The sequence below is a fragment of the Muscardinus avellanarius genome (genome assembly GCF_963383645.1).
Source record: "Muscardinus avellanarius genome assembly, chromosome: 2".
NCBI classification, from domain to species: Eukaryota; Metazoa; Chordata; class Mammalia; order Rodentia; family Gliridae; genus Muscardinus; species Muscardinus avellanarius.
The window spans coordinates 140,013,684-140,039,207 of NC_137787.1; the positions used below are offsets into that span (position 1 = coordinate 140,013,684).

The 25,524-nt window shown below is 38.8% G+C and overlaps 1 protein-coding gene across 1 annotated transcript in view; it reads right to left on the reverse strand.

The window, feature by feature from the left end:
* Positions 1–25,524, reverse strand: part of RNASEH2B (ribonuclease H2 subunit B) — a gene marked incomplete at both ends in the record, with an annotated part of 81,562 nt that overhangs the window by 49,815 nt on the left and 6,223 nt on the right. Inside the window, 2 exons of the mRNA XM_080689455.1 lie at positions 3,082–3,189; positions 5,186–5,254. Of these exons, the coding sequence (XP_080545581.1) occupies positions 3,082–3,189; positions 5,186–5,254 (177 nt within the window). The remainder of the gene's footprint in view (positions 1–3,081; positions 3,190–5,185; positions 5,255–25,524) is intronic.

Genomic DNA, 25,524 nt, shown 5'->3' on the forward strand with positions numbered 1-25,524 from the left:
GGGCGTAGCAGCGGCGCCATATTGCCACCGGCGGCAGCAGCAGCGAATTCACCAAGTCCAGTACAGCTCCATCTGCGTACTCAACAACAGTGAGTCAAATTGCGGGCCACAGAGGAGAAATCCCAGTACTGTACTCCTTGGGACTTGACCCATTGGGGGAGTGGTGGTGGCAGAGATATCACACCATAGGAGAACGTGCAACCTGGCACCCCCCATAGTCTAAAGCAGCCTCTATCGACTCCCTGGGTCGGAGACTCTGTGATACAACCCAGTAAAGGAGTAGTGGGGTCTGAGATACTACAGACTCGAGATCCAGAGGACCTTAAGTGAAGTCATAGTGACTCAAGGGAAGAACCCAGAGAAGGCACAAACTTCCAAAATCATGGGAAAGAGGAATAACAATGGAGCAATGAATGCCCACAACCCCACAACATCAGAACCCGATAAAACAGAAAATCAGAGATTTCTAGATGATCAAATCAGGAAAATAACTGTAGAAATAATAGAGGTGCTTCGAAAAGAACTCAGAGAGAGCCAAAAAGAGATAAAGGATGCAATTAATGAAGTAAAGGCCTCAATTCAAAGCACAAACAACCGATTAGACCACATGGAGAATAGAATCTCGCTCTTAGAAGATGAGCAATCCAAGAATGAACGCATAGTTTCTAATCTAGAAAAAAATATCCGACAGCAGGAATCTGACATTGAAGAAATATGGGCCCATTTTAAGAGAGCTAACCTAAGAATAATTGGAATAGAGGAGGGAAAAGAAAGTGAAACCAAAGGGATCAACAATCTCTTCAAGGAAGTAATAGCAGAAAAATTTCCAAACATAGAGCAGGAGGTCGATACACAGGTCCAGGAAACTTATAGGACTCCCTTTAGACAGGATCAGAGAAGAGGATCCCCACGCCACATAATTGTCAAAATGACCAATGTGGAAGCCAAGCAGAGAATCTTAAAGGCAACAAAAGCAAAGGGCCAAGTGACATTCAGAGGCAAACCAATTAGAATCACTCCAGACTTCCCAAACCAAGTCAGGAGAGCCAGAAGGGCTTGGAGTAACATATTCCAAACTCTGAAAGAAAACAACTTCCAGCCAAAAATTTCCTACCCAGCAAAACTTTCTATCAAATTAGATGGAAAAATAAGAAGCTTCCATGACAAACAGAAACTGAAGGAATTTATGTCTTCAAAACCAGCACTAGAGAAAATACTCAAAGAGATGAACTACAAAGAAGAAATAGGTAACACACACCAGAACCAGAGAAACAAGACTTTCCATCCAACAGACAACTAAGATTGGTTATCTGTGGAGATTCATTATTTATGTTAGTCTTTTACTTATCTCTAAATTGTATTGTTTGCCTTTATTCTTGTTAATTTTTAGGATGTCTAGTTGGAATATTAATATACCTTCAGATAAAGCATTTGGAAATATTTTATCCCATTCTATTAGTAACTTTTAACTCTGTTTACATTGTCTATGGATATACAATATTTTTTTTTATTTTTTTAGGGAGTTTGTATACTCTTCTGTTGCCTGTGCCATAGAAATCATATCCAAGAAATCACTGCCAATCTCAATGTTGTGAGGTTTTATGACCCAGATTTTCTTCTAAAAGTTTATAGTCTTAATATTTATATTTAGGTCTTTTATATATTTTGAGTAAATATTTGTATATGGGATTAGGTAAGGGTCCAATTTTATTCTTTTCCATGTAATTATTATTTTTCAACAATATTTAGTTAAAAGATTATTATTTCCACCACCAAATGTTCGTGGAAACCTTGTCAAAAATAACTTGACAATATAGGGAAGAATTTAGCTCTAGGCTTTTATTTAACTCCAATGGTTTATAGATCTGCCTTTAGAACAGTACTACACTGTTTCAAATATTGTAGCTTTATATGGTTTGAAATCAGAAAATATATATCTTCTAGCTTTGTTCTTTTTCAAGATCGTTTTGGGTATCTAGAGTCCATATTCCATATTAGGATATATTTTTTTTCCTGAAAAATAAATATATAAATATATGATAGTTTCACCTTAAAAAATAGAAAAAAAATATTCTCTGGTAAGAAAGAAAGCAAAAAGAAATATTGAAATGTTATCTTTAAGTCATCAAAAGCTTGGTATCAGACAAATGAAACTGTTATGTGAGATTATCATTTTTAATTTTGGATAAATTGCTATAATACTAGATGTCAACCACTAAGCCAAGCATGGGAAGGAGGGATGGGGACAGAATGGGGTGGGGATCAGGTGGGGGCTGACTGGCGATGTGTGCATGTATGTCTACAAAAGTTTGTATCCCACCATGATGTATGAATACAGTGCACCAATAAAAAAAAAAAAAAAATGGAAGAAAGAAAAATAGTAAGTGCCAACTGAGACAGTCCAGGACAGATGACCAGTTACTACCTCTCAATATTTCTAGTTTTCTTCTGGATATTTCTGTGTGTTACATTAGAAGTTAAAATTCTCATATTGCCAAATGAATAACCATATTAACATGGAAATATATTCTAAACAAATGGAATATGTATTTCCCACCCACTAGGCTATATACAAACTACCAGTACATTTTGGTGACTGAAAACCGCTTCAAATTTCTTAGGTATATAAAACTTATCACAAGCAATGGGCCCTTCTGCAAAGTCTCAGAAGGTCGGCAGAACAGCCTCTGTATCTTAGCACTAAATGGTGAACAAGAGAAGTGAAGGCGGCATAGGGAGAAACAGAGAGCCCTTTAGGAGACAGTGAGAGTGGGCAGAGGGATGCAGATCACCTCCCAGGCCCGGCCACAGCCCGGCCCCAACAGCCCAGGCAGTACACGCTCTTGGTACCCTCCCCTCTGAATCTGGAACTTTGATGGTGTGTGTGTGTGTGTGTGTGTGTGTGTGTGTGTGTGCGCGCGTGCTCGCGTGCAAGCGTGTGTGTACACAGCAGGTGCTATAGTTTGAAGTTGGAGAATCTTCAAGGGGTTGGAACCCCGGTGTTGTGGAACCCTGGTTGTGAAGGACAGGAAAGCTAGAGTATGTGATTAGTTAACGGGAATCTACATGTTAGTCACTCACCTGACTGAACTGATTCGTTTATAAACCAAGAATGATGTTTTTCCTTGAAAACTTTGATTTCAAACAGCTGCTGTAGACACATATTGAACAAGTAAATGGCTCCTTCCCCTGTAAAACAAATCTGTTTTTTATTTGTAAGTTTTCTCTCTCACACACACACACTCACACACATCAAAAGACTATTCAATAGATCTGAGGAATGTTCCTAATATGAACATAAACATACGTAGATATACTCTATTCAAACTGACTCCAAGAAAAACTTACAGCGATTATATGCACAGGCCTATTTTCCAGCTCTCTAATCTTCACTGAATTTAAACCAAAAAAGCAGAAAGTGCAGGTCATTTATCTTCACTGCTACAAAGACATACAGCATCAGCTCGAGGAGAAAAACCATGCCCCAACTACCAGACCCCAGTGTCCCAGCCAGATGGCCCAAGAGGGCAGGCAAGTCCCATCTCCTGGGCAGCGTGCCGCTCCCCACAGGCAAGGAGGGACTAAGGCAGGGGCCAGGACCCTGACACTGCAGGTCCATGCAAGTGAGAAAGACAGGACATACTTCTGGCCATCGGGGTGGGGAAAGCCCTGCAGAGATGGATGGTTTTTCTGGTTTTGTCTTTTAAGGGATGAGGAAGGCCTGTGTACTTCTGTATGTTTGAGTTCAAGTAATGAAAGAAACATTTTTTTTTTTCCAATCAGAGCACAATCTCTGGAATCAAGAACTCTGAGTTTGAACTTGTCTCCACCACATGCTAGATCCTTGGGAAAGTTACATAAACATTTTTGTGCCTCTCCTTCCACATCTATAGAATTGGGCAATATTGAACCTACCTCAGGGGCTTAATAAGAATTGAAAAAATAGGATACATGTAATTTTCCTAAAACACAGTCTGTGTTCAACAAATGTTAGCCCTTGTTTTTTCATTGCCAGCATAGTAAATCTAAAAAAAGTTCCTCTGTTGTCTAGGGACATTTAGATGAAGGTGGCTTTTGTACCTATATTTTTGTTAAACACTTTAGAACATCTTAGAACTGCAACCAAAAATTCCACCTCAAGAAATATTTCTCACCTCAACTTAGGCTTATGCATAATTAAGAGTTCTAAGTAACACAGTGGACCAATTACAAACAATTTCATTTTGAAGAATATAACACACAAGGAAATCAGGATTTTCCCCCCTTTTTCATTGCTTCTATTGACAAATCTCTCTATGAGGAACTAACTCTCCACTCTCCCTAATCTTTACATTAAGTATTATAGTCACCAGGAGACTGTTCTGGTCTGCTAAGGATTAGGTGTCTACTAAAACAAAACTTTGTAATTAAGTGGAAAAATAATTTCAGATAAAGCTAAATGGTATCACCAAAGTCACTACCTAGGTCAAGAATACATTTTAATATTTTTGCCTAAAAATTAGAAGATAAAACTGAAAACATACTAAATATAAAGTTAAATAAATTTATCTTCCAATAAAATATGAAGCTCTTCAATATATAATGTTTTAATTAAAAAAGAAATCATCCCTGACAAGGAAAATATGTACTGTTTTGGTCAGGACAAAATAAGGAAAGTACAGCTAAAAATGAAACTAATCAAAATCTTGGCATGTCAAGTAAAAGCTTTCTGCTTTTTTACTCTGCTTGTTTATTTTACTTTATAACATAAAATGAATATAAATGCAGGCTAACATTGGGTAACTACTCTAAGAAAAACTGGTTTAAGAAAGCCAAAGAAAATTCCTCTGTTTTGAGAGAGAACTCGAACATGCTACTTTTTTGTTTTGCCAACGTTTCTGATGACTTAAAAGTTCTAGGGGTTAAAATTACAAGTAGAAAAAAAACCTTTTTGTTGTTTAGGTCAAATTTTCTGGAACAACTAGTAATGTTATCAGCTTGCTTTTGTCCCCTCATGATACCATCTTAACTTTAAAAGCTATTTTGAAAGAAGACATACAGGCAAATAAGAATATAACAGGCACAAAGTTCAAAGCTATCATGAAAGGAGGAGAGAGGAGAAGAGGAGAGGAGAGAAAAGGAGGGGAGGGGAAGAGAGGGAAAAGGGAAGGGAGGGGAGGGGAGGAGGGAAGGGGAGGAATCTTACCTGAACAAGGGTTAACCAATTTTACAAACATAAGGCCACCTTTCTTCCTTGAAGCATCTTTTAAATATTCTGAAAATAAATGGTGAGTTTGTAAAATTAAGAGGTTTGCTTTGTTATTCATGTTACTTACTTTCCTTCCTAAAATTTCCAACTCAATTTTTCATAACAGAGGAACAAATGTAAAGTCCTAAAAGAAAATATTGTAATTCCAGAGAAACTACCCTTGAAAAATAAAGGTGGAAAACAGACTTTTTTCAGATATACAAGAACTGAAAGATATAATCAGCAACATTCCCACAGACAAGGAATGCTACAAGAAGTCTTTCTGGCAGGAGTAATATGATACCAGATGAAAATATGAATCCAAACAAAGGAACACAGGTATGGTAACTGCAGGGGTAAATAAATAAGTTTTTCTTGCTATTTAAATGTCATTCAAGATCATCGATTATTTAAACAAATATAACAGTTTAGAGTTTATAACATTTGTATAAAGAAAACATGTGACAACTGTAGCATATAGGCCAGGAGGGGAGAAATGTAAGGGAACTATCCTAAGTTTCTTATATTGTGTTGAGGTGATACATCACTTGAAGGTATGTGATCATTTAAATATGTGTATAGTAAACTCTAAAGCAGTCACTAAAACTACTAAACAAAAATGCCGTCACTTAAAAAAAAAAATAGATGAAATAGAATTGTAAAAGAAAAAAAAACTTATGTAATCCAAAAGGAAGCAGAAAGAATAAAAAAAAAAGTACAAAGAACAGATGAGATGAACAGGAAACAGAGAGCATGATGGGCTCAACCCCAACCACACCAGCAGACACATCCAACATGAATGGCCCACACCCCACTAAATGGTCTAGATCCCATTAAAATATCCCAAATAGAGGCAGAAAAAAGCAATGAAAATCAAGATAGAAACATGCTATAGACATAACTATAATAAAAGTAAAACAAAGGAAGAAATATTGTACTAACACCGATCAAATGAAAGATTAATTGGCTATTTTTATAATAGAATATTACAGATAAAAGTCATTTTATATTGGTAGAAAATTCATTTATAATGATAGAAGAGGACATAACACTCCTAAATGTTTATGTACAAAACAGTAAGCTTCAAAACATATGAAGCAAAACTGGTAAGACCTTCTCTGCTCCAACCCTCAACTCGGACCACTGCTAATCTATTTTCCAGTAATATAAGTTTGCCATTTGGGAATGTTATAAAAATGGAACCATACAGCTTCAATTTTAAGAATCTTCTAAGACTTTTCTTTCTACAAATTATTTCTAGATTAAAATGTAAAGGATAAAATTTAGCACTCTTGAACGCTTTTTCAAAATAACAAGCTGTGGCTTCCTCTCCTTTCTCCCTGCTGATTCTCAGCCCCACAACCCTGTCACATATCTTCATATTTGAAGGCCTAGAAAAGGTGATACCCCCCTCTATGTTAGCAATGTATCACTTTATCTTACTTCACTACAGAGGTAGATGTTTCAACTTTAACTTGAGTATTATTGTTGACTTTTTGTTTCTTTTTTTTAATAAAAAAGCTTTGGATTTAGTGATCCTTACAATTCTACTTCAGCTTTCTCATTCTTCCAGGGCCTAAAATAGTTTAAAATTTTAAGTACCAAAAGTCTAAAAAATAAATTTCTAATAACTCTCCTAGGGAAGTAGTGTTTTAGTTTTCCCACAAAGAAGAGCAAGTCCAGGGGATTAGCCTAAAATGTTAACCTATAGGGACTTTTGGAATTGCAAACTACAAATAAATCCATCCTGACATTAATGTGTTATGCTGCAAATGTCAATGTTCTCTACAAACGTAGATAACTCTGAAATGTCTATTTAGTGGAGGAAAAATAATCTTTTCTCACTTTGTGCAGACAAAACAATTTGCTCTTGGAATGCATCTTTCAACACAGAATTCCAAGTGAGACACTATCCTCAGGTTGTTTTGCCTCTCTTTACTGAAAAATATATTTCAGAATTAGTTTCTTCTACTTTATTAACTCATCAACTATTGACAAGTAAAAACAGACTCAAACCTTGCCCTTAGGGAGCTAAAGGAAACTCCATGGAAAAGATATATTTTAAAAATCAAATAATCATAAAAATGGAGACTATAAATATAAAAACTGCTAAGAAGAAATATGTAAAATATGAAATCTTGGTGGTACTGGGGGTGGAACCCAGAGGTTTTCTACCTCCAGGCTATACTCCCAGATCTATTTTATATTTTATTTAGAGACAGGGTCTCACCAAGTTACTGAGAGCCTAAGTAGCTGAGACTGGCTTCGAACCTGTGTGATCCTCCTGTATCAGCCTCCCAAGCGCAGGGATTACAAGTATGCGCCACCATGCCTGGCTCTAAAATATGAAACCTTATGAGAGAAGATACAGATAAGGTCTAGAAAGGCTAAGGAGTAAAGGGAATTACGCATTTGCTCTACCAATTAAATCTTTTTTTTTTTTTTTCCCTGATCTGGGGATGGAACCCAGAGGCTTTTGACCTCCAAGCTACAACCCCTGCCCAATTTTTTATTCTTTATTTTGAAACAGGGTCTCACTGAGTTGCAGAGGGCCTCACTAAGTAGCTGAGACTGTGATCTGCGAACCGTGATCCTCCGGTCTCAGCCTCCCGAATACTGGGATTATAAATGTAAGCCACCACGCCCAGCTCCAACTAAATCTTAATCCAGCTACTGGGTTAAACTCAGTGCACAGAAAGGGTTGTTTTTTTTAATAATTATATATGTATTTATATTTATGAGGTAGTTATATTTTAGATGCATATGTTATGATCAAATCTGAGTAACTAGCATACCTGCCACCTCAAAATTATTAACATACACTGTACTATAATGCACTAGGACTTATTTCTCCTATCTAAATGTAATTTTGTACCCTATTAACCAACCTCTCCTTTACACACACACACACACACACACACACACACACACACACACACACCCCAGGGCCACTCTTCCCAGCCTTTGGCAGCCATAATTCCACTTTCTACTTCTATGAGATCAACTTGAGAACATTCAGCCAAATGATTTTCTAGAAAGGTGTCAACATATTGGGAAGAGAAGAGTCTCTTCAATTAATAGTGTTGGGAAACTGTACATTCACATGCAGAATAAAACCAGACCCTTATCTCTCAACATCTACAAAAATCAACTCCAAATGGATTAAAGACTTAAGTATAAGACTTGAAACTATGAAATTACTAGAAGAAAACATGGGGCTTTGGTCTGACTGAAAATTTTTTGGATATGACTCCAAAATGAGTGGCAAAACCAAAAAATGGGCGATAACACATGGGATTAAATTAAAGTTGAAGAAAAGCAAAGCAAACAAACAGCAAAGCAAACGAGAGCGAAGAAACAATCTGTAGAATAGGAGAAAGGTTTTGATAAGATCAGTTAAAAGTTTTTTAGTTAGATGTCAATTTTTTAGTACTAAATGGTTTTACGTTAAATAAACACATGCGCGCGTACACACACACACACACACACACACACACACACACACACACACCCTAACTATAAAAAAAACTATTAAGGAAAAGATTTTGCCTCACATTGTCAAAAAACTTGACAACGACAAACTCAAATGGCAACTACAATTCCTCAGTCTTTTTGCACCTCTTTTAGCATCCTCAACACTCATCTCATGAATGGATAATTATCAAGTGTATGTCTGCCCTCCCTAAGCTGTCACTAAAACAAAGCTGCTGACCTCACAGAAAGCCTATATCTGGTACATTCCTTTGTCACACTCAACCCCCCCAGTCCACCTTCATTTGTCCATCATCCAATCCCTACAGGGCAAAGCAGAGGACCTATATTTGCTGAACCTGGAAGCCCTGATCTACAACTGTAGCATCTAACAGAAGTAAGATACACCCCACAAATATGACTTAAATCTTTCTGGGAGCCAGAAAGATTTTATATACAGTAAAAATAGGTATAAAATTTTTAAATTATATATTTACTTAACTCAGTCTATTCAAAATATTTTCATTTTACCATGTGACTCATTCTGTATGAAATGTGCTTGCATAACATTAGCTTTTTCATAGATGCCAATTATAAGATTGAGAAAGTTCTGAAATGCTGAGTGTTTTTTAATCATAAAATGGCATGAGATTTTGTCAAATGCTTTTTCTGTGTCTACTGAGATGACTGTGTGGAGTTTGGCTTTTATATGTTTTACTACACTGAATTAAGGTTTCATTCTTAGGGTAAATTCCACTTGGTCATGAATCCTTCTTATATATTCTTGGATTTTGTTTGCTAGTTGAGGATGCTGTGCACCTATACGTTTACAGGGAATATGTGCTGTAATTTTTTTTTATAATGCCTTTGTCTGGTTCTAATTTCAGGTAATATTAGTCTCAGAGAATGAGTTGGAAGTGTTTCCTCTTTATCCATTTTTGGAAAAGTTTGTGTAAGACTGGTGCTAATTCTTTCAATGTTTAGAATTCTTCAGAATTCTCCAGTGAAGCTATATGAGAACTGGCTTTTCTATGGGAAATAAAAATAGCACTAATTTAATCTCTGGGAAATAAAAATAGCACTAATTTAATCTCTTGATTTAGGTCTATTCAGATTATCTTCATCTTCTTGAGTCAGTTTTGGTAGTTTACGTCTTTCTAGGAATTTGTCCATTTCATCTAAGCTATCTATTTCCATGGCATATAGTTGTTTATAATATTCTCTTATGATTTCCTACCCCCATTTAAAGTAAGTAGTGTTGTCTCCTCTTTCATTCTTGAATTTTTCTTGATCAGTTTAGCTGATCTTGATCTTGATCAGTTTAGCTAAAGGTTTGTTGGTTTTGTTTTCAGAAGAGCCAACTTTGGATTTGTTTATTTTTCTCTTTTGTCTACTTCCCAATTCATTAATTACTATTCCAACCTTTATTTCTTCCCTTTATCTTGTTTTGGGTTTAGTTTGCTCTTCTTTTTCTAATCTCTTAAGGTATTCCAAGATCTATCTTATTTAGTCATATGTAGCTGTGTATTTTTCTCTAAACACTGCTGTCTGCAATTTATAAATTGTGATACACATGTTTTAATTATCCCAAAGTATTTCCTAGTTTCTCAAGTTTTTCTATGACTCACTGGTTATTTAGGACTGTGTTGTTTAATTTCCAAATATTTGTGAGTTACCCCAGTTTCCTCCTATAATTGCCTTTTATATTCATTTCATTATTTTTGGAGAGCATATTTGGTTTATTTTTATTATTTTTAAATTTACTGAGGTTTGTTTTATGACCTATCATATGGTCTATCTCAAGAGAACACTTTACATTTGCTTGAGAAGAATGTGTATTCCTCTGTTATTAAGCAGAGTACTTGATAGATGCCCATTAGTTTATAATGTTGATCACCTTCTATTTCCTTGGTGATCTTCCTAGTTGTTTTATCCATTAGAGAAAATGAGATATTGAAATCTCCCTTCAGTTCTGTCAATTTTGGGCTCACAAATTTTGGGGCTCTGTCATTATGTGCATACATGCTTAAAGCTATATCTTCCTTATAAACTGTTAATCATAAAATATCACTTTAGGTCAACTTTTTTTGGGGGGCGGTACTGGAGATGGAACCCAGGGGCTTTCTACCTCTGGGTTACACTCCCAGACCTATTTTATATTTTATTTGGAAACAGAGTCTAAGTTGCTGAGAGCTTCACTAAGTAGCTGAGGCTGGCTATGAACCTGACCGCATGTGTCACCACACCCGGTGACTAACAACTTTTTGTCTTAAACGATTTCATTTGATATTAATATGGCCACTCCAGCTTTCCTTCGGTTACTGTTTTTATATTTTCCACTCTTTCACTTTCAACCTCTTTGTGTCTTTGTACCTAAACTGTGTCTTTTAGATAGCATACAGTTGGATCATAGTTTCCTCCCCACACCGTTTGCCAACCTCTGCCTTTCAATAGCATCTGCCTTTAAATAGCATTCATATTTAATTATTGAGAAAGTAGGATTTATGTCTCACATTTAGCTCTTTGTTTTCTACACATTTTACATCTTTGCTCCTGTATTCCTCAGTTCCTGCCTTCTATTATGTTAAGTAGATATTTTCTACGGCCTCATTTACTTTATTTTTGGAAAATTATTTTCCTAGTAGTTGTTCTGGAAATTATAATTAGCATCTTAACTTACAACAATATAGTTCAGATTAATACTAAACTAGCTCAATAGTATTCAGAAACTTTCCTGTAATTCATTCCTTTTCCTCTCCATCATTTGTGCTATTATTAACCATTACAAATTTCAATTTATACTCTAAGCCCATTAGTGCAATTTTATATTTATTGCTTTATGTAGATCTCTGATCTCTATTAGATGGAAGAGTTACAAAAAAAAGTACATTTGTAGCATCTTTTGTATTTAATTATATGTTCATCTCTTTTTTTTTTTTTTTTTTTTTTTGGTGGTACTGGGGGTGGAACCCAGAGGCTTTCTACCTCTGGACTATACTCCCAGACCTATTTTATATTTTATTTGGAAACAGGGTCTCACTGAGTTGCTGAGAGCCTCACTAAGTAGCTGAGGCTGGGTTCAAACCTGTGCGATCCTCGTCTCAGCCTCCCAAGCGCGGGGATTACAAGCGTGCACCACCACGACTGGCAGTTATATGTTTATCTTTACCAGTGCTCTTCAAGTTACTGTCATCTTTTCCTTTCAACCTAAAGGACTCCTTTTCTGGTTTTTGTGGAATGATTTCTCCTTCTGTATTAGTCAGGGTTCACGAGTCAAAGATCTCACAGAATATGTATATGGTAAAAAGGGATTTATCAGATCAACTTACAGACCAAAGCAGTGTAGTCCTAAGTGGCTGCCTGAATGTGGAGAGCCAGAGGAACCAGCAGTGGTCGAGTGGTCCAAGAGCTGCGGGATCAGAACAACCCATAATGCAGTTCTGGTCCAAGATGGAAAGGCCAGGGAACTCTCCTGAGAAACGATGGTGAACGTTCAATTTGAAGAGCTAAAGGCTGATGTTCCAGGTGAGAGCAGGCATGCTTTTCTCAGGAATAACCTCACATACCTTCACATAGCTTTCGCCTTTTTATCCAGGTCCTGCACCTATCAGAACAGTGCAACCTACATGCAGGGCATGACCTCCTCAGTCATGCCATTACATAAACCACTCACCCAAAGTCATATAATCTTAGGTGTTTCATAATCTAGTCAAGTTGACAATCCAGATTTACTATGACAGCCTCCAGTCTGCCAATTTCTGCCTTTTAATGGGAATGTTTAAACCGGGTGTGGTGGTACATGCTTGTAATCCCAGCATTTGGGAGGCTGAGACAGGAGGATCACGGTTTGCGGCCAGCCTCAGCTACTTGGTGAAGCCCTTTGCAACTCAGTGAGACTCTGTTTCAAAATAAAGAATAAAAAGGAGTGTAGCTCAGAGGTAGAATGCCCCTGGGTTCCATTCCCAGACTGCAAAAAAAAAAAAAAAGTGTTTAATGCATTCACATTTAATATAATTACTGATATGATAGCTCTAATAGTAATGAATTCTCAGTTTCTCTTTATCTAGGAATGTCTTGATTTCTTCCCCATTTTTAAAATGACAATTTTGACAGATAAAGAATTGTTTGTTGAGAATCTTTTCTTTCAGTATCTTGAGTATGTCATTCCAGTGACTTTAGCTTCTAGTTCCTGTTAAGTTGTTAATTTTGTTGAGAATCACTTTTACTTGATGAGTCATTTTTCTGTTTAAGATTCTTTATGTATTTTGACAGTTTGACTGTGATGCATGTAGGCACAGATCTCCTGTGTTTATTCTAGTTAGTTTGTAGCAATCAAACATGTAGAATAATGTTCTTTAAAAATCAAATGCATGGCCAGGCATAGTGGCACACGCTTGTAATCCCCGCATTTGGGAGACAGACTGGAGGAACTGAGGTTCGCAGACAGCCTCAGCAACTTAGCGAGGCCCTTCACAACTCAGTGAGATCCTGTTTCAAAAATAAAAGGACTAGCCAGGCGTGGTGGCGCAGGCTTGTAATCCCCGCGCTTGGGGGGCTGAGACGGGAGGATCACGCAGGTTCGAAGCCAGCCTCGGCTGGTTTAAGAGACCCTGTTTCCAAATAAAATATAAAATAGGCCTGGGAGTGTAGCCCAGAGGTAGAAGGCCCCTGGGATCTATCCCCAGTACCATAAAAAAAGTAATAAACAAAAGGACTAAAAATAGGGGAGGGTGTGTAGCTTGGAGGTACAATGCCTCTGGGTTCCATCCCCAGTACCGCCAAAAAAAAAAAAAAAAAAAAAAATTAAATTCATTAGGTGTTTGGCCTCAATACTCAAATATTCCACGCCCACCCTTCTCCATTAAGGTTCCCATTATGCATATATTGGTGTGCTTGAATAGATTATAATTAGTTTTCTTGTCTATTCATTTTCTTTCTATTCCTCAATCTGGGAAATTTCAATTGATCAAGTTTTCTGACATCATTGTCAGCTCAAATCTACTATTGAGTATACTAGTGAATTTTTCATTTCTTATTGTACTTTTCAACTCCAGATTTTACATTTCTTTTATAATTTCTATTTACTCTCTGTTAGGTGAGATTTCATTGTCATATATTCTTTCCATTCTTTGAATATGTTTATAATACCTGGTTAAAATAATTGTAGAATAAGTCCAACATGTCAGCCCCTTCAGGGACAGTTTTTATTGATTACTTTTCCCCACTGTGCATAAGCCATAAATTCCTCTTTGTATGTGTGTGACTCATATTTTTTTAAACTGGGCATTTTAGATAATATATAATAAATATGACAATTCTGGAAATTAGGTCCCCTCTTTAAGCCCCAGGATCTGTGGTTGCTGGGGGTTTTTACTGTCATTTGTAACACTTGCTGTTTGCTTGTTTAGTGACTTTCCTGTACTAATTCTCCAAAGTCTGTGTTCCCTATAGTGTGTAGCCACTCATGCTGTTGCTCAGGTTCCTTAAAACTCTGAACTAATAGGTCTCTCAACTTTTGCTATACAGTTGTGTGTGTGTGTGTGCGTGTGTGTGTGCGTGTGTGTGTGTTGGGGCATCTCTTCAATACTAAAGCACTTGAAACTTCTGCCTTAGTTTTTACTGCTGCTGCTGCCCTGGGGCCTCAAGGCTGGTGAGAGGTGAGAGATGGAGGCCCTCTCAGGACTTTCTAGCATACATGGCCCTGCATATGTGTGAAGCCTTCTAAGTTCCTAGAATATATCAGTTTCCCAAAGCTCCATATGGACATCTTGTTCCTATACCTTTCAAGTTTTTGTCCAGGTTATTATTTGCATAGCTGATATTGCCCCCAGAAGCTACCTATAAAACAATTGCCACTGTCTTGTTTTAGACAAATGCCTTAGGATAGATCCAAGTCAAGTCAAATAGCAGTGCCTTGCAAGTGGGATTTTTTTTTAGGGAGTTGTGAAAGAGGTCAAATAGGGACAATGCTCTGGGAGTGGGCCTTTTAGAGGAGCTTTGAACCAGGTCTGCCCTGACCAGAAGTTGGCAAGGTTGCTGGTTTTTACAAGTACCATGTTTGCAAGACTGCTATTTTTCAAGGCTACTACAGAACTGAACAGAGGAAGATTGGAGTAGTTCAAGTTACAATGCCACAAACCCTGCTGTTCCTAATGAGATTCAGCAGCTTTCCTTGAATAAACACTCTTCAGACTGTTGGAAGCCTTTGGCTAATTTCAAGAGTTCTAAAAAAGTTGATTTTGACTCTCTTTGCCAATGTTTTTCATTGCCCTTATGGAAGGATAGTTTATTCTCATTGCATTTTGAAGGCTTAATATGAAAAAAAAGACTGTGTTGCTATAATACCTATAATATATTCTTTAATCCATACCTAGTATTAGGCACACAAAATTACTTGTGACTACAGGTTAAAGATTCTATTAAAGCGTGGGCGTGATAGCACATGCCTGTAATCCCAGTACTTGGGAGGCTGAGACAGAATCCCAGTTGGGAGGACAGCCTAAGCAATAGCAAAACTCTCCACAATTTATTTCAAAATAATAATATGGGCTGGGATATGGCTCAGAGGACAATGCCCATGAGTTCAGTCCCCAGTACAAAAAAATAGAATAAAATAAAATAGAGTCTCCCTCCCTCAACTATATGGAAAGTCAAGAATATCTAGAAAATAAAATATCAAAATGTAAATACAAACTCCAAGAAAAGCCTAACAACTAGCCTTTCTAGAAAAATATTAAATTAGAACCACTTTCTCCTCTTTTTTTTGGGGGGGAGGTGGTACTGGGGTTCCTGGAAACCCTTCTACCTCCAGGCTCCACTCCCAGACCTATTTTGTACATTTTTTATTTGGAAACAGGGTCTCTTAAGCCAGCATGGCTGGCTTCGAACCTGCGCGATTCTCCTGTCTCCACCTCCCAAGTACGGGGATTACAAGCGTGCATCACCACGCCTGGCCACTTTCTCTTCTTTAAACAGCCAGAATATGATTTATTTTTATGTAGAAATCAAGATAATGTTAAGTACTAGAAGCTTCTTACACACGAAATGTATTCAATAAATGTAACATGAAAATTTAGATTTTAGGAAAAGCTTAAGAAAAAATTATAAAAGCAAGTTTTGATACATAAAGAATCAAACTTCACTTGTATAGAAAACTTTGCTGACAAACAAGACTTTACACTATTTTTAAAAGAGTAAGCTTTACACTTTCTTTTTGACTCTTTTCTTATATAATAAATGATATAAATCACACTGGCTAAAGAATTATTTTTGCAAAACCAGAAAAACCTTCAGACGAATCAGAAGCAGGAATTACTCTTGCTGTCACTTCAGATTCATTAACTGTCTTAAGCCTGGAGCTCCCGCTCATATCTCCGATCCCACAGCAGGTTTTCTTTCCTGGTCTCTTTAAAGATCCAACTGTATGTCCCACTGGTCACCACTAACTGCGGCAGCAAATCTTCCATCTGTTTATCATCCTGATCTAAATACCACAACAGAAAAGGAAACTGATGGCTACTTTCCTGACACATGAACTTCAAAGAACACATACCAGCAACAAAGAGACAACTATGTCCAATTTACATCAAATAAAAAATAAGACTCAGGCCAGGCGGGCATGGTGGCGCACGCTTGTAATCCCAACATTCCGGAGATGGAGAGTGCAGTTCCGGGACAGTCTCAGCTACTTAGCCAGGCCCCTTGCCACTCAATGAGACCCTATTTCGAAAATTATAAGGACCAAAAAATAAGACCAGGGGTGTAGCTCAGAGGTAAAATGCCTGTGGGTTCCATCCCCCATACTACAAAAAACAAAAATTAATATATAAGGACCATTTTCTATCTACCACACACTATTTAATTTCTTTATATAGGTTACAAAGTATAATTTCCCTAACATCTCTGTGAGATAGATACTTTATTAATTTCTGCCTTTTTAGATAAAACGGTGTCCACAGGTGACACTGCTAGTCAAATGTAGAGCCAGTATTTAAACTGAAGAAGTATTATCAGAGAGGCAATGTTTTAAACCATGATAACCCTGGAAGGTCTCTTAAGTCCCCTTCTTCACAACTCATAAAACACAGAATGTAGCTCTGAAGCACAATAATTATCTTCACATTGCTTTCTCCTATGTTGCAAATGACTAACTCTGTCCTCGTGTGACAGCCTCAGCTGCCCCCAAAAGGGACACCTCATCAGTTACCCCTCCTCCTCCAGCCAGTAGACCACAGTGCCTGGGAGCAGCAGAAGAGAGAAGGGGGGGGGGGAGCTAGGAGAGCCAAAGAAAGAAAGGGGCAAGATAAAAAAAATACAAGAGGGACAAAAGATATTTCCTGTGAGATATAAGAAACATCTAAAATAGATAAAAGTTAAGGTTGACCTCTTCCAAGGAATCTAATCTTACTATTAGGAATTGCAATATTTTATACATAGCTGCATATACTCCCCAGTTATCTGTGACATTTTAATGCTTAAAACCAAGGATACATAACATGCATCTTTCTGCATAGTTAGTCACTCTGTAATTCTGACAAGTTAGTCACTAAGTACTGTACAAGCCAAAATGGCACCTTATTTTTCATCTACAGACTATTTAGTATGGGTTATTGCACAGTTAACATGAAGTTATTTATCAGCCAGTTTTTAAAACTTGGCAGGTCTTTTTTAATCCCTCTTGGTTAACACAAATTTCTTCTTCTTATTTAAACGTCAAAGATGTGAGACAGGAGAGAGAGAATTACCTTTTGGCCAAGTGTTCTTATGATTTGGAAGCAATGGACATTTGTTCAAGACCATTTGATTTTTGGCACTTAAGAGATAAGCTCTGAGAAACACACACCACTTTACTAGGAGAAGAAAGAACAGACATCAAAGCACCATTCATTCTATTTTTAGATACTGTATCAAGGCTATTGAGGTTTCTTAAGACGATCCAGTAGGGGGATAAAAAGAGGATGAGATTATCACTCCCAGGTTCATGTCAGACTGTGTCTAACAGGCGCCAGTTTATTTTCTTCAGGCTTCAGCCGCTGGCACACACTCAGGTCCCCTGGTTCCCTCCTGCCGGCTCACCAGAGTCCTCCTTAGAAACTCTGTGCTAGCTAGCACACAAAGACAACGCATGCAAGGCAAGGCAGCACAACTTCCAAGTTCCTTGTAGCTTCCAGGAATGCTAATTTCAGTCATAACTATATGCTTTCCCTTCCCAAAATGTTAGCATCACCATCAAAGAGATCTGGGTCGTTTTCCAGGCTTTGAAGCTCTCTGTTTCTTCAAAGACTACAAAAGGCAAATCAAGAAGGCAAGAGAGAGAGAGAGACATACACTAGGAAAATGATTTCCAAGTGATGGGTTCCTCTAAATCTGATTTTTCTTTTGAAGCTTTAGAGGGAAAAAAAAATGGCCTTCACCAAGATCATGGAAAATAAAATTTCTAATCTTTTAGGGCTGTCCCTAGCAATAGCCAGGCTTCTAGAAATGGCCTTGGGGGAAAAGATGGTGACAATTTTCAGGTTTATAGCCAGCTCAGAGCCACAAACACCAGCAACATGTACAGATGGAGCCTGAAGTATGTGGGAAGGGAAGGGAAAAGTTCTGGAGAGGCAGAAAGGACAGACTTGATTGTGGTATCTGATAGCAACAGGGCTGGATCCAGAAGAGAAGGATGCTTGTTCCCAGGTCATAAAACTGACAGTAGAAGAAACTCCAGTCCTTCCTGGTCCTATCAGCACTCTCTTGGTGCTGCAATGCCACCACTCAGGCCATACGATGGCTTTTGTCAAAGAGGAGGACAGGACAGAGCTGACAGTCTGTGTTTTGAAGTCCTCCTGCCTGTTGAACAGATTATTTGACTTCTGAGTCTTGGTTTCCTGATATATAAAAAAGTGATAATAGAGCTTGTCTTAACTGCTGTCCAAGGTCACGGTGAAGGTCAAATATAATAACATTCATCAAAGTGTACTATAAAGTATAAGAGCTACAAGATCTAAAGCCAGGAGGTAGGTTTTCCTACAATTACATAAACTTTGGTAAAAATAGGCTTTCCATTTCCAGGATTCCATATCCATTGATTCGACTAACCTTGGATCAAATATATTCAGGAGCAAAAACTATGTCTGTACTGTGTTAAGAAGGCAATAGAGAGGCATACACTAGATTAATATGTATAAATTCTTCTTATCATTATTCCCTAAACAATACTTGCATTGTATTACATATTTTAATCTAAAAATGATCTAAAGGATAGGGGAGGATCGTCTGTGTTACATGCAAAAACTATGCCATTTTACATAAAGGGACTTGAGCACCCTCAAATCTTGATGTCAATGGAGTTCCTGGAACCAAGCATCCCTAGATACCAAGGGACAACTATATAAGCTGCAGCCAGAATCCAATTATCCATACAAATAAACCCCTCTCATCTATTTACAAGCCTATCAAGGAGACCACCCATAACTAAAACATTCCAAATGTTGGACCTGGGCAGGCCAGGTCATATCATGTGGGGCCAAGACTTCTGGCCAGTTCAGAGTCCCACTGGTAAATGAAGACAACAGCTGTTCTTATGCTCTCTCTCTCTCCTGTACTTTCTCTTCTTTCAGAAAAGCACTCCTCATCCTCAAATCCCCTTTGTCTCTGTCTTCTCCACCCTACCTGTAGTGGAGCCTGCCCTTCTGGCCACAGCCAACAGGCATTAGGGTGGGGAGGCCTGTGACCACTGTGAAGCCAGTCAGAGGCTGAACTGAAGTTTCAAGAACCTAAGAGGGACAGCCCCCCTTGGTGGATACCAAGAGACCTGAGGTTTGGTAAAAAGTGCAGCCTGTTCTTCACTAAGTGGAGGAAGCTGGGTAGAGAAGAGGAAGTGAACTCAGAGAAGTGAACTCCATCCCCCCACTGCTACGATACTCTAGTTCCAGATATCCTCCTGCCCCTCACACTCCACCCACTGCCTCAACACATTACTGGCCCTCTCTGGGAAAATGGGTATGTGCTCAGGAACTGCTGGAGAAGTTCAAGTCAGGTTGTGCAATGCAGAACCCAGATGCACTGATGTCGGGGTCCACTCGGCTGTACCAAGATGGCACCCAGGCTTGTTGCCAGCATGGACTCAAGATGGCGCCTAGGCTTGCAGCCAAGTCACGAGGCTCACGAGGCTTAGCGGTGCCCTTAGCCTGCACAGTGAGCCCTATCAGGCGTCCTACGGATGATCAGTGACGCAGCGCCTTGTGCTACCACCAGCCCGCCTATGAGAGGGTTAGAAATGCGCATGCCCTAGCTGCGGGAAGCTTGGGGTTGGTGGAGTGATGAGGGAGGGGTTATGAGACTGATATATATTTGCCTGCTGTGCGCATTGAAGAGGGAGAGAGCATTGAAAGGAAGCATTAAAGAGGAAGCATCATCAACAGAGTCGGCGTTCATTTGTTTCTTCCCTAGGCTCTGCTGGTCAGAGCCTTAGGGACGCGATACACTGACCCCACAGGAACACAGTAGTTTCCATACAAAGACAGATTCAGGGTGGTTCAAAGTGGCATCCTGTTTATGTATAGTGCACAGAAGGAGGCGTGCAGAAGGCTGGCCTCAGAAATTCAATCTGTTCTGATGGCTTTCAGACTATCCTCTTTTGTTATTGTGTCCATTATAGGTCTGTGAACTGATCTTCACTTTTCCTGAGCCATTTTTAATTTCAACCTTTTACCTATTCTTATCAGTAACTTATTCCAAATATGTATTATCTAATGTGAAGCAATACTTGTTATAAGTAAACTCAATGCCTCAAGTTCATGGGCTCAAGTGATCCTTCCACCTCAGTCTCCTTGGTAGCTGAGAACACAAGAATAGGCTACCAAGTCCAGGGTGAATGGGTTTTTGTTGTTTTGTTGTTGTTTTGTGACTCTAGGGATGGAACCCAGGGGCATTCATTCTACCTCTGAGCTACACCCCCAGCCCTATTTTTTATTGTTTATTTTGAAACAGGGTCTTTCTTACTGAATTGTGAAGAGCCTAAGTAGCTAAGGCTGTCCACAAACCACAATCCTCCAGTCTCTGCCTCCCGAATGCTGGGATTACAAGCATGCGCTACCACGTCCAGAGTGTTTTTTGTTTTTAATAATCAAAAAGAAAAGAACTCCAACCCCCAAATCTTTGTTAGGTCCATTTAAATAGCCAGGCGTGGTAGCACATAACTGAAATCCCAGTACTTGGGAGGCTGAAACAGGAGGACCACATGTTTAAGAACAGCCTAAGCAACCAATGTAGTGAGACTCTCCTTCAAAACTGAAACATAAAAAGGTCAGGGGGTGTAGCTCCAATCCCCAGTAACACACAGACACACACACACACATTTAATTGTTTCCTCTAATTCTATGTAGAAGTAAGCAGTAACGTATAGGACTCATCTGTAACCACAATGCTCCTTACTATTTTAGTATTAATAAACAGTGGGAGTAAAGAATAAAATAAAGGCAGAAATAGGAAATAAGAAAAAATTAAGACCACTGGAATTCATTTTGTGATACACACAACATTTTGTGAACAAAACAACTGGAAAGAAATTTCCCCATAAATGTTATTTCAAGGTGGCAGGATGAACAAATTGTGTTCTTTCATTTCCTTTGCATTGCCAAAATTTCTATGCTGAGTAGCACTACTATTCTTTTTAAAATTATAACTTACAAACTAGGAAAAAATATGTAAATAAAGAATTAACGAGTCCAACACTGAGATTAAAATGGCAATGTCAACAAAACATTTAAAAACAAGGTAAATGTGGCTGACTGCTTACCAAACTGAGGCCTTCTGAGAGTTAACTCCAATGGGAAGCACCTGGGCTGGCCACAGCCTCACTGTCTCAGGGGCAGTTAATGACAGGTACCAGAACATACCAATCCAAATCCCGCACAGGCCTTGTCAACCATCCCAATTTAGTAGAGTCATTCCCAGAAAAGAGAGGCACAAAGGAAGCTCTGAAGAGTCCTAAATGGCCAGCCCTGCTTTTCAGAGGCACTGGGAGAGGCTGTGCTCTGAAGGCCAAGGTACCCCCACTAAGAAGCTAATGGCTACTCAGGAAGAACAGGCTTGGCTCTGTCCCAGATCCTGCCATGTGTTAGGTGTTCAATATGAATATATATTCAATATGTATTTATACAAAAATGATAATAATGATATGCAAAGGTGATCAAAGAGGTACCACTAATCTGGACACTTAACAGGAGATGCCCAGAGGGAAGCCTTCCTGGCAGAGGTGCCTTTGGAGCTGGGTTTAAAGAATAGGCGGGAATCTGACAGGCAGAGAAAGTGGAGAAGAGCAGGCAGAGTTCCAGGCGGACACAGTCATGGGTGTACGCAGTAAATGGTTTGGCTTTAGATAAAATAAAGTTGAACCAAGCCTTGAAGAAAGGACAAAATCTGGATAGAATTGGAAGGGGAAGAAAAAGGACAGTATAATCAAAGCACCTCAGGAAGACATGGAAGGTGAGATATTCTTTCAGTACATATTTATTAAATACCTACTCTGTCCCAGGCCCAGCTAGGAACTTGAGGTACAAGGGCAGCTCAGGAGTTACTTGAACTACAGACAAACAGCCCCATGAGATTGGTACTGACTGGCCTCCCACTACAGAGATGAGGAACAGAGACCTCACAATAAAGAAGCAATTTGTCCATGGACTCAGAGCTAATACAGCATAAATCTAGCTTTTAGGTGTCTTTTATTACAGCCAGGCTTCAGAGAGCATTGAGTTGTTTTGGAGGGTGGTTTTTGTGGAATCCAGGACCACTGAGCATCCTAGGTAAGTGCTCTACCACTTACCTACATCCCAAGACCATGTTTCTTGTTGTTGTTGTTTTTCTTCAATACTGGGGATTACATCCAAGGCCATTCTACTTCTGAGCTACACTCCCAGCCCTAGGTTTTATTCTTTATTTGGAAACAGGGTCTCTCTAAGTTGTGGGCCTAAGTAGCTGAGGCTGACCGTGAACCTGCGATCCTCCTGTCTCAGCCTCCCAAGTACTAGGATTATAAGTGTACACCACCATGCCATGTGAGTTTTTTTTTTTTTAACATAATAGTTAATACTCAGAGAAAGGGGGAGAGCCCATGCGATCTCTTCTGCTATTTCAATAAAAAATTATGAAGATTGCTTATTCTCTTTTTATGAATTTTTTCCTGTCCTGGAGGATAAATGTGTGGGAGTCACAAGTTCTTACTTGTTCCAGGTCATTTGGAACAATCACTAAGAAGACAAAATCAGACTTCAAGAACAGCCTGATTATACTAACTGGCCACTGACAGTCCACCCACTTTAGAGCATGCTTAGCCAGCCAGGGGAGCAGATCTAGTGGCCAGGTGAGAAAGGCTAACCAGGCTTCATTAAAAAAAAAAAAAAAAAATGCTTTTTAAAGACTAAGACAGTGGTCGGGCATGGTGGTGCATGCATGTAATCCCAGCATTTGGGAGGCTAAGACCCAAGGATCGTGGTTCGTGGACAGCCTCAGCTACTTGGCAAGGCCCTTCGCAACTTAGTGAGACTCTGTTTCAAAAATAAAAAAAACTAAAAAATAGGGCTGGGGGACAATGTCCGTGAGTTCCATCCCCGGTACTGGGGAAGAAAAAAAAAAAAAAAAAGACTAAGATTCAGGATTCATGTGGAAAGTGATGAGCAAGCTCCACATTGGAAAACTCAAGAGGAACCAGCATTGCTGCTGCTTACTGGAGACTTGAGTAAAGAAAACATCTTCATCTTCTAAGAAGTCCGGACAAATTACTTGGAGGCTGTCTCAAGTCAGTGCTTGGACTGGCCAAGTTCTCTGCCACCTGCCAAGGGAAGGGCAGCATCTCCCATCCAAATAAGCTCTTCTGAAAGCAAGGGAGCTTTTGGACCACAAGGCATGTCTCTAAACACATACATACATACATACATACATACATACATACATAAATGCAAACGGGCAAAAAAAACCTGTTTCAATTTTTCTTCTGAGATTTACCATGTGCCTGCCCTTAGGCAAAAAGAGAATAGTGTGTGTGTGTGTGTTTTAGGGTGGCTAAAAAGTCAATAAGGTTCTACAGTAGTTCTTGCTTTGCATATATGTTACAATTTTACTTTGTTTTCCTCTGCCCAAGGCAAACAAGATGTAGTCTTATACAAAGCTTCAAAATGAACAATTAGAAACATTAATATATGCCAGGCGTGGTGGCGCAAGCTTGTAATTCCTGCGCTTGGGAGGCAGAGGCAGGAGGATCGAGGCCAGCCGATACAGAAAATAGGTCTGGGAGTGTAGCCCAGAGGTAGAAGGGCTTCCAGGAAACCCCCCCCACAAAAAAAGAAACATTAATATAAATTTCCTCCATCACTAAATAGAAAAATTAGTTCTTCTCTTTAACCTTGTAACAATGAAAACCTAGTTCTAAAGCATAAATCCATTTGACATTTCTAATTCTATTTCACTTTTTACTTGGAGAAGCAACTCTAACATCATTATTTGTTGTCATGATAATCACCTAGAATTCTGTTACTGCACTTAAAATGTATGAGATAGGCCAGGTGTGGTGGCACACGCTTGTAATCCCAGCATTTGGGAGGCTGACATAGGGAAATAGTGGTTTGTGGACAGCCTCAGCTACTTAGTAAGGCCCTTTGCAACTCCGTGGGACTCTGTTTCAAAATAAAGAATAAAAAATAGGGCTGGGGGTGTAGCTCGGAGGTAGAATACAGGATCCTGGGTTCAATCCCCAGTACTGTCAAAAAAAAAAAAAAGTATGAGATAGTCATAGTCAGGCTTAAAGTTCTTATCTCTCAAAAACTTGCATATCCCTTCCCATCACCTGTGCTATTTGGAGGAAAATAAATAATAAATATGACCTTTCCTAAATTACCTTTTAACATGTATCTTCATTAAATAAAAGGGGGGGCTTTATTGCAATATTTATCTATAATTGAAGATTTAAACTGAAGTCCAGTTTGGTCTGGACACTTTTTACTCAAGGAGCTGACTAAGAAACATTTTAATCTGGCTTAGTGGACCCAAGTGAGTTTGGTGTGTTTTTTTTTAACGGTCTTGAAATTATTTCTATTATTCTCCCCCCTCCCATAACACCAGGGCATTTGTTTTTTAACATTTGCAGGGAGGCGAATCCCATTAATGGCTCTGCCCCAGTAGCAATATACAGCCTTCTATCCTGCTCAGTCAGTGTGCTCCCAACTGACTCTCACACATGGGTCCATCCCAGCTTAGTAGAACTGACAAGTGTATAAAACTTGGACTAGAGAAGAATATAAAAATGTAACTTAAACATTTACTTTTAAGGCAGTAAAGGAGTGCAGGAATTTCTAACATTTTCTAAAAAGTAGAGATGTTAATTGATTCTTAGGGGAACTAAAACTGCAAATAGCCTAGTATTCCTAGATCATTTTATTTTTTCAGAGACAAAGAGCTTTATTTATGAAAATTGGGGGATACACATTCAAGGGAGAATGCAGACCATCTCAAGAGGGAGAGAGCACCTTTGGGGTCTCACAGTTCTTTTATATGCACCATTCTATGAGGTGGCGGTATGAACTTCCTCAGAATCCTTGGGTTTCTAATGGGTGGTGGCTGGATGGCACCTGAAATTGACCTTCCTTTGGACCCTTTGTTTACTAGGCAGCCCCGCAGGTGGGGAGAGGGGCCATCATGTGAGCCTAGAGAGGATTTTTGCCTAAGAAAGAATCAGAACTGAATAGTGTACATGTTTATAATCCCACTTAGTGAGGCCCCATTTCAAAATAAAGAATAAAAAAATAGGGCTGTGGGTGTAGCTTGGAGGTAGAATGCCTTGGGTTCAA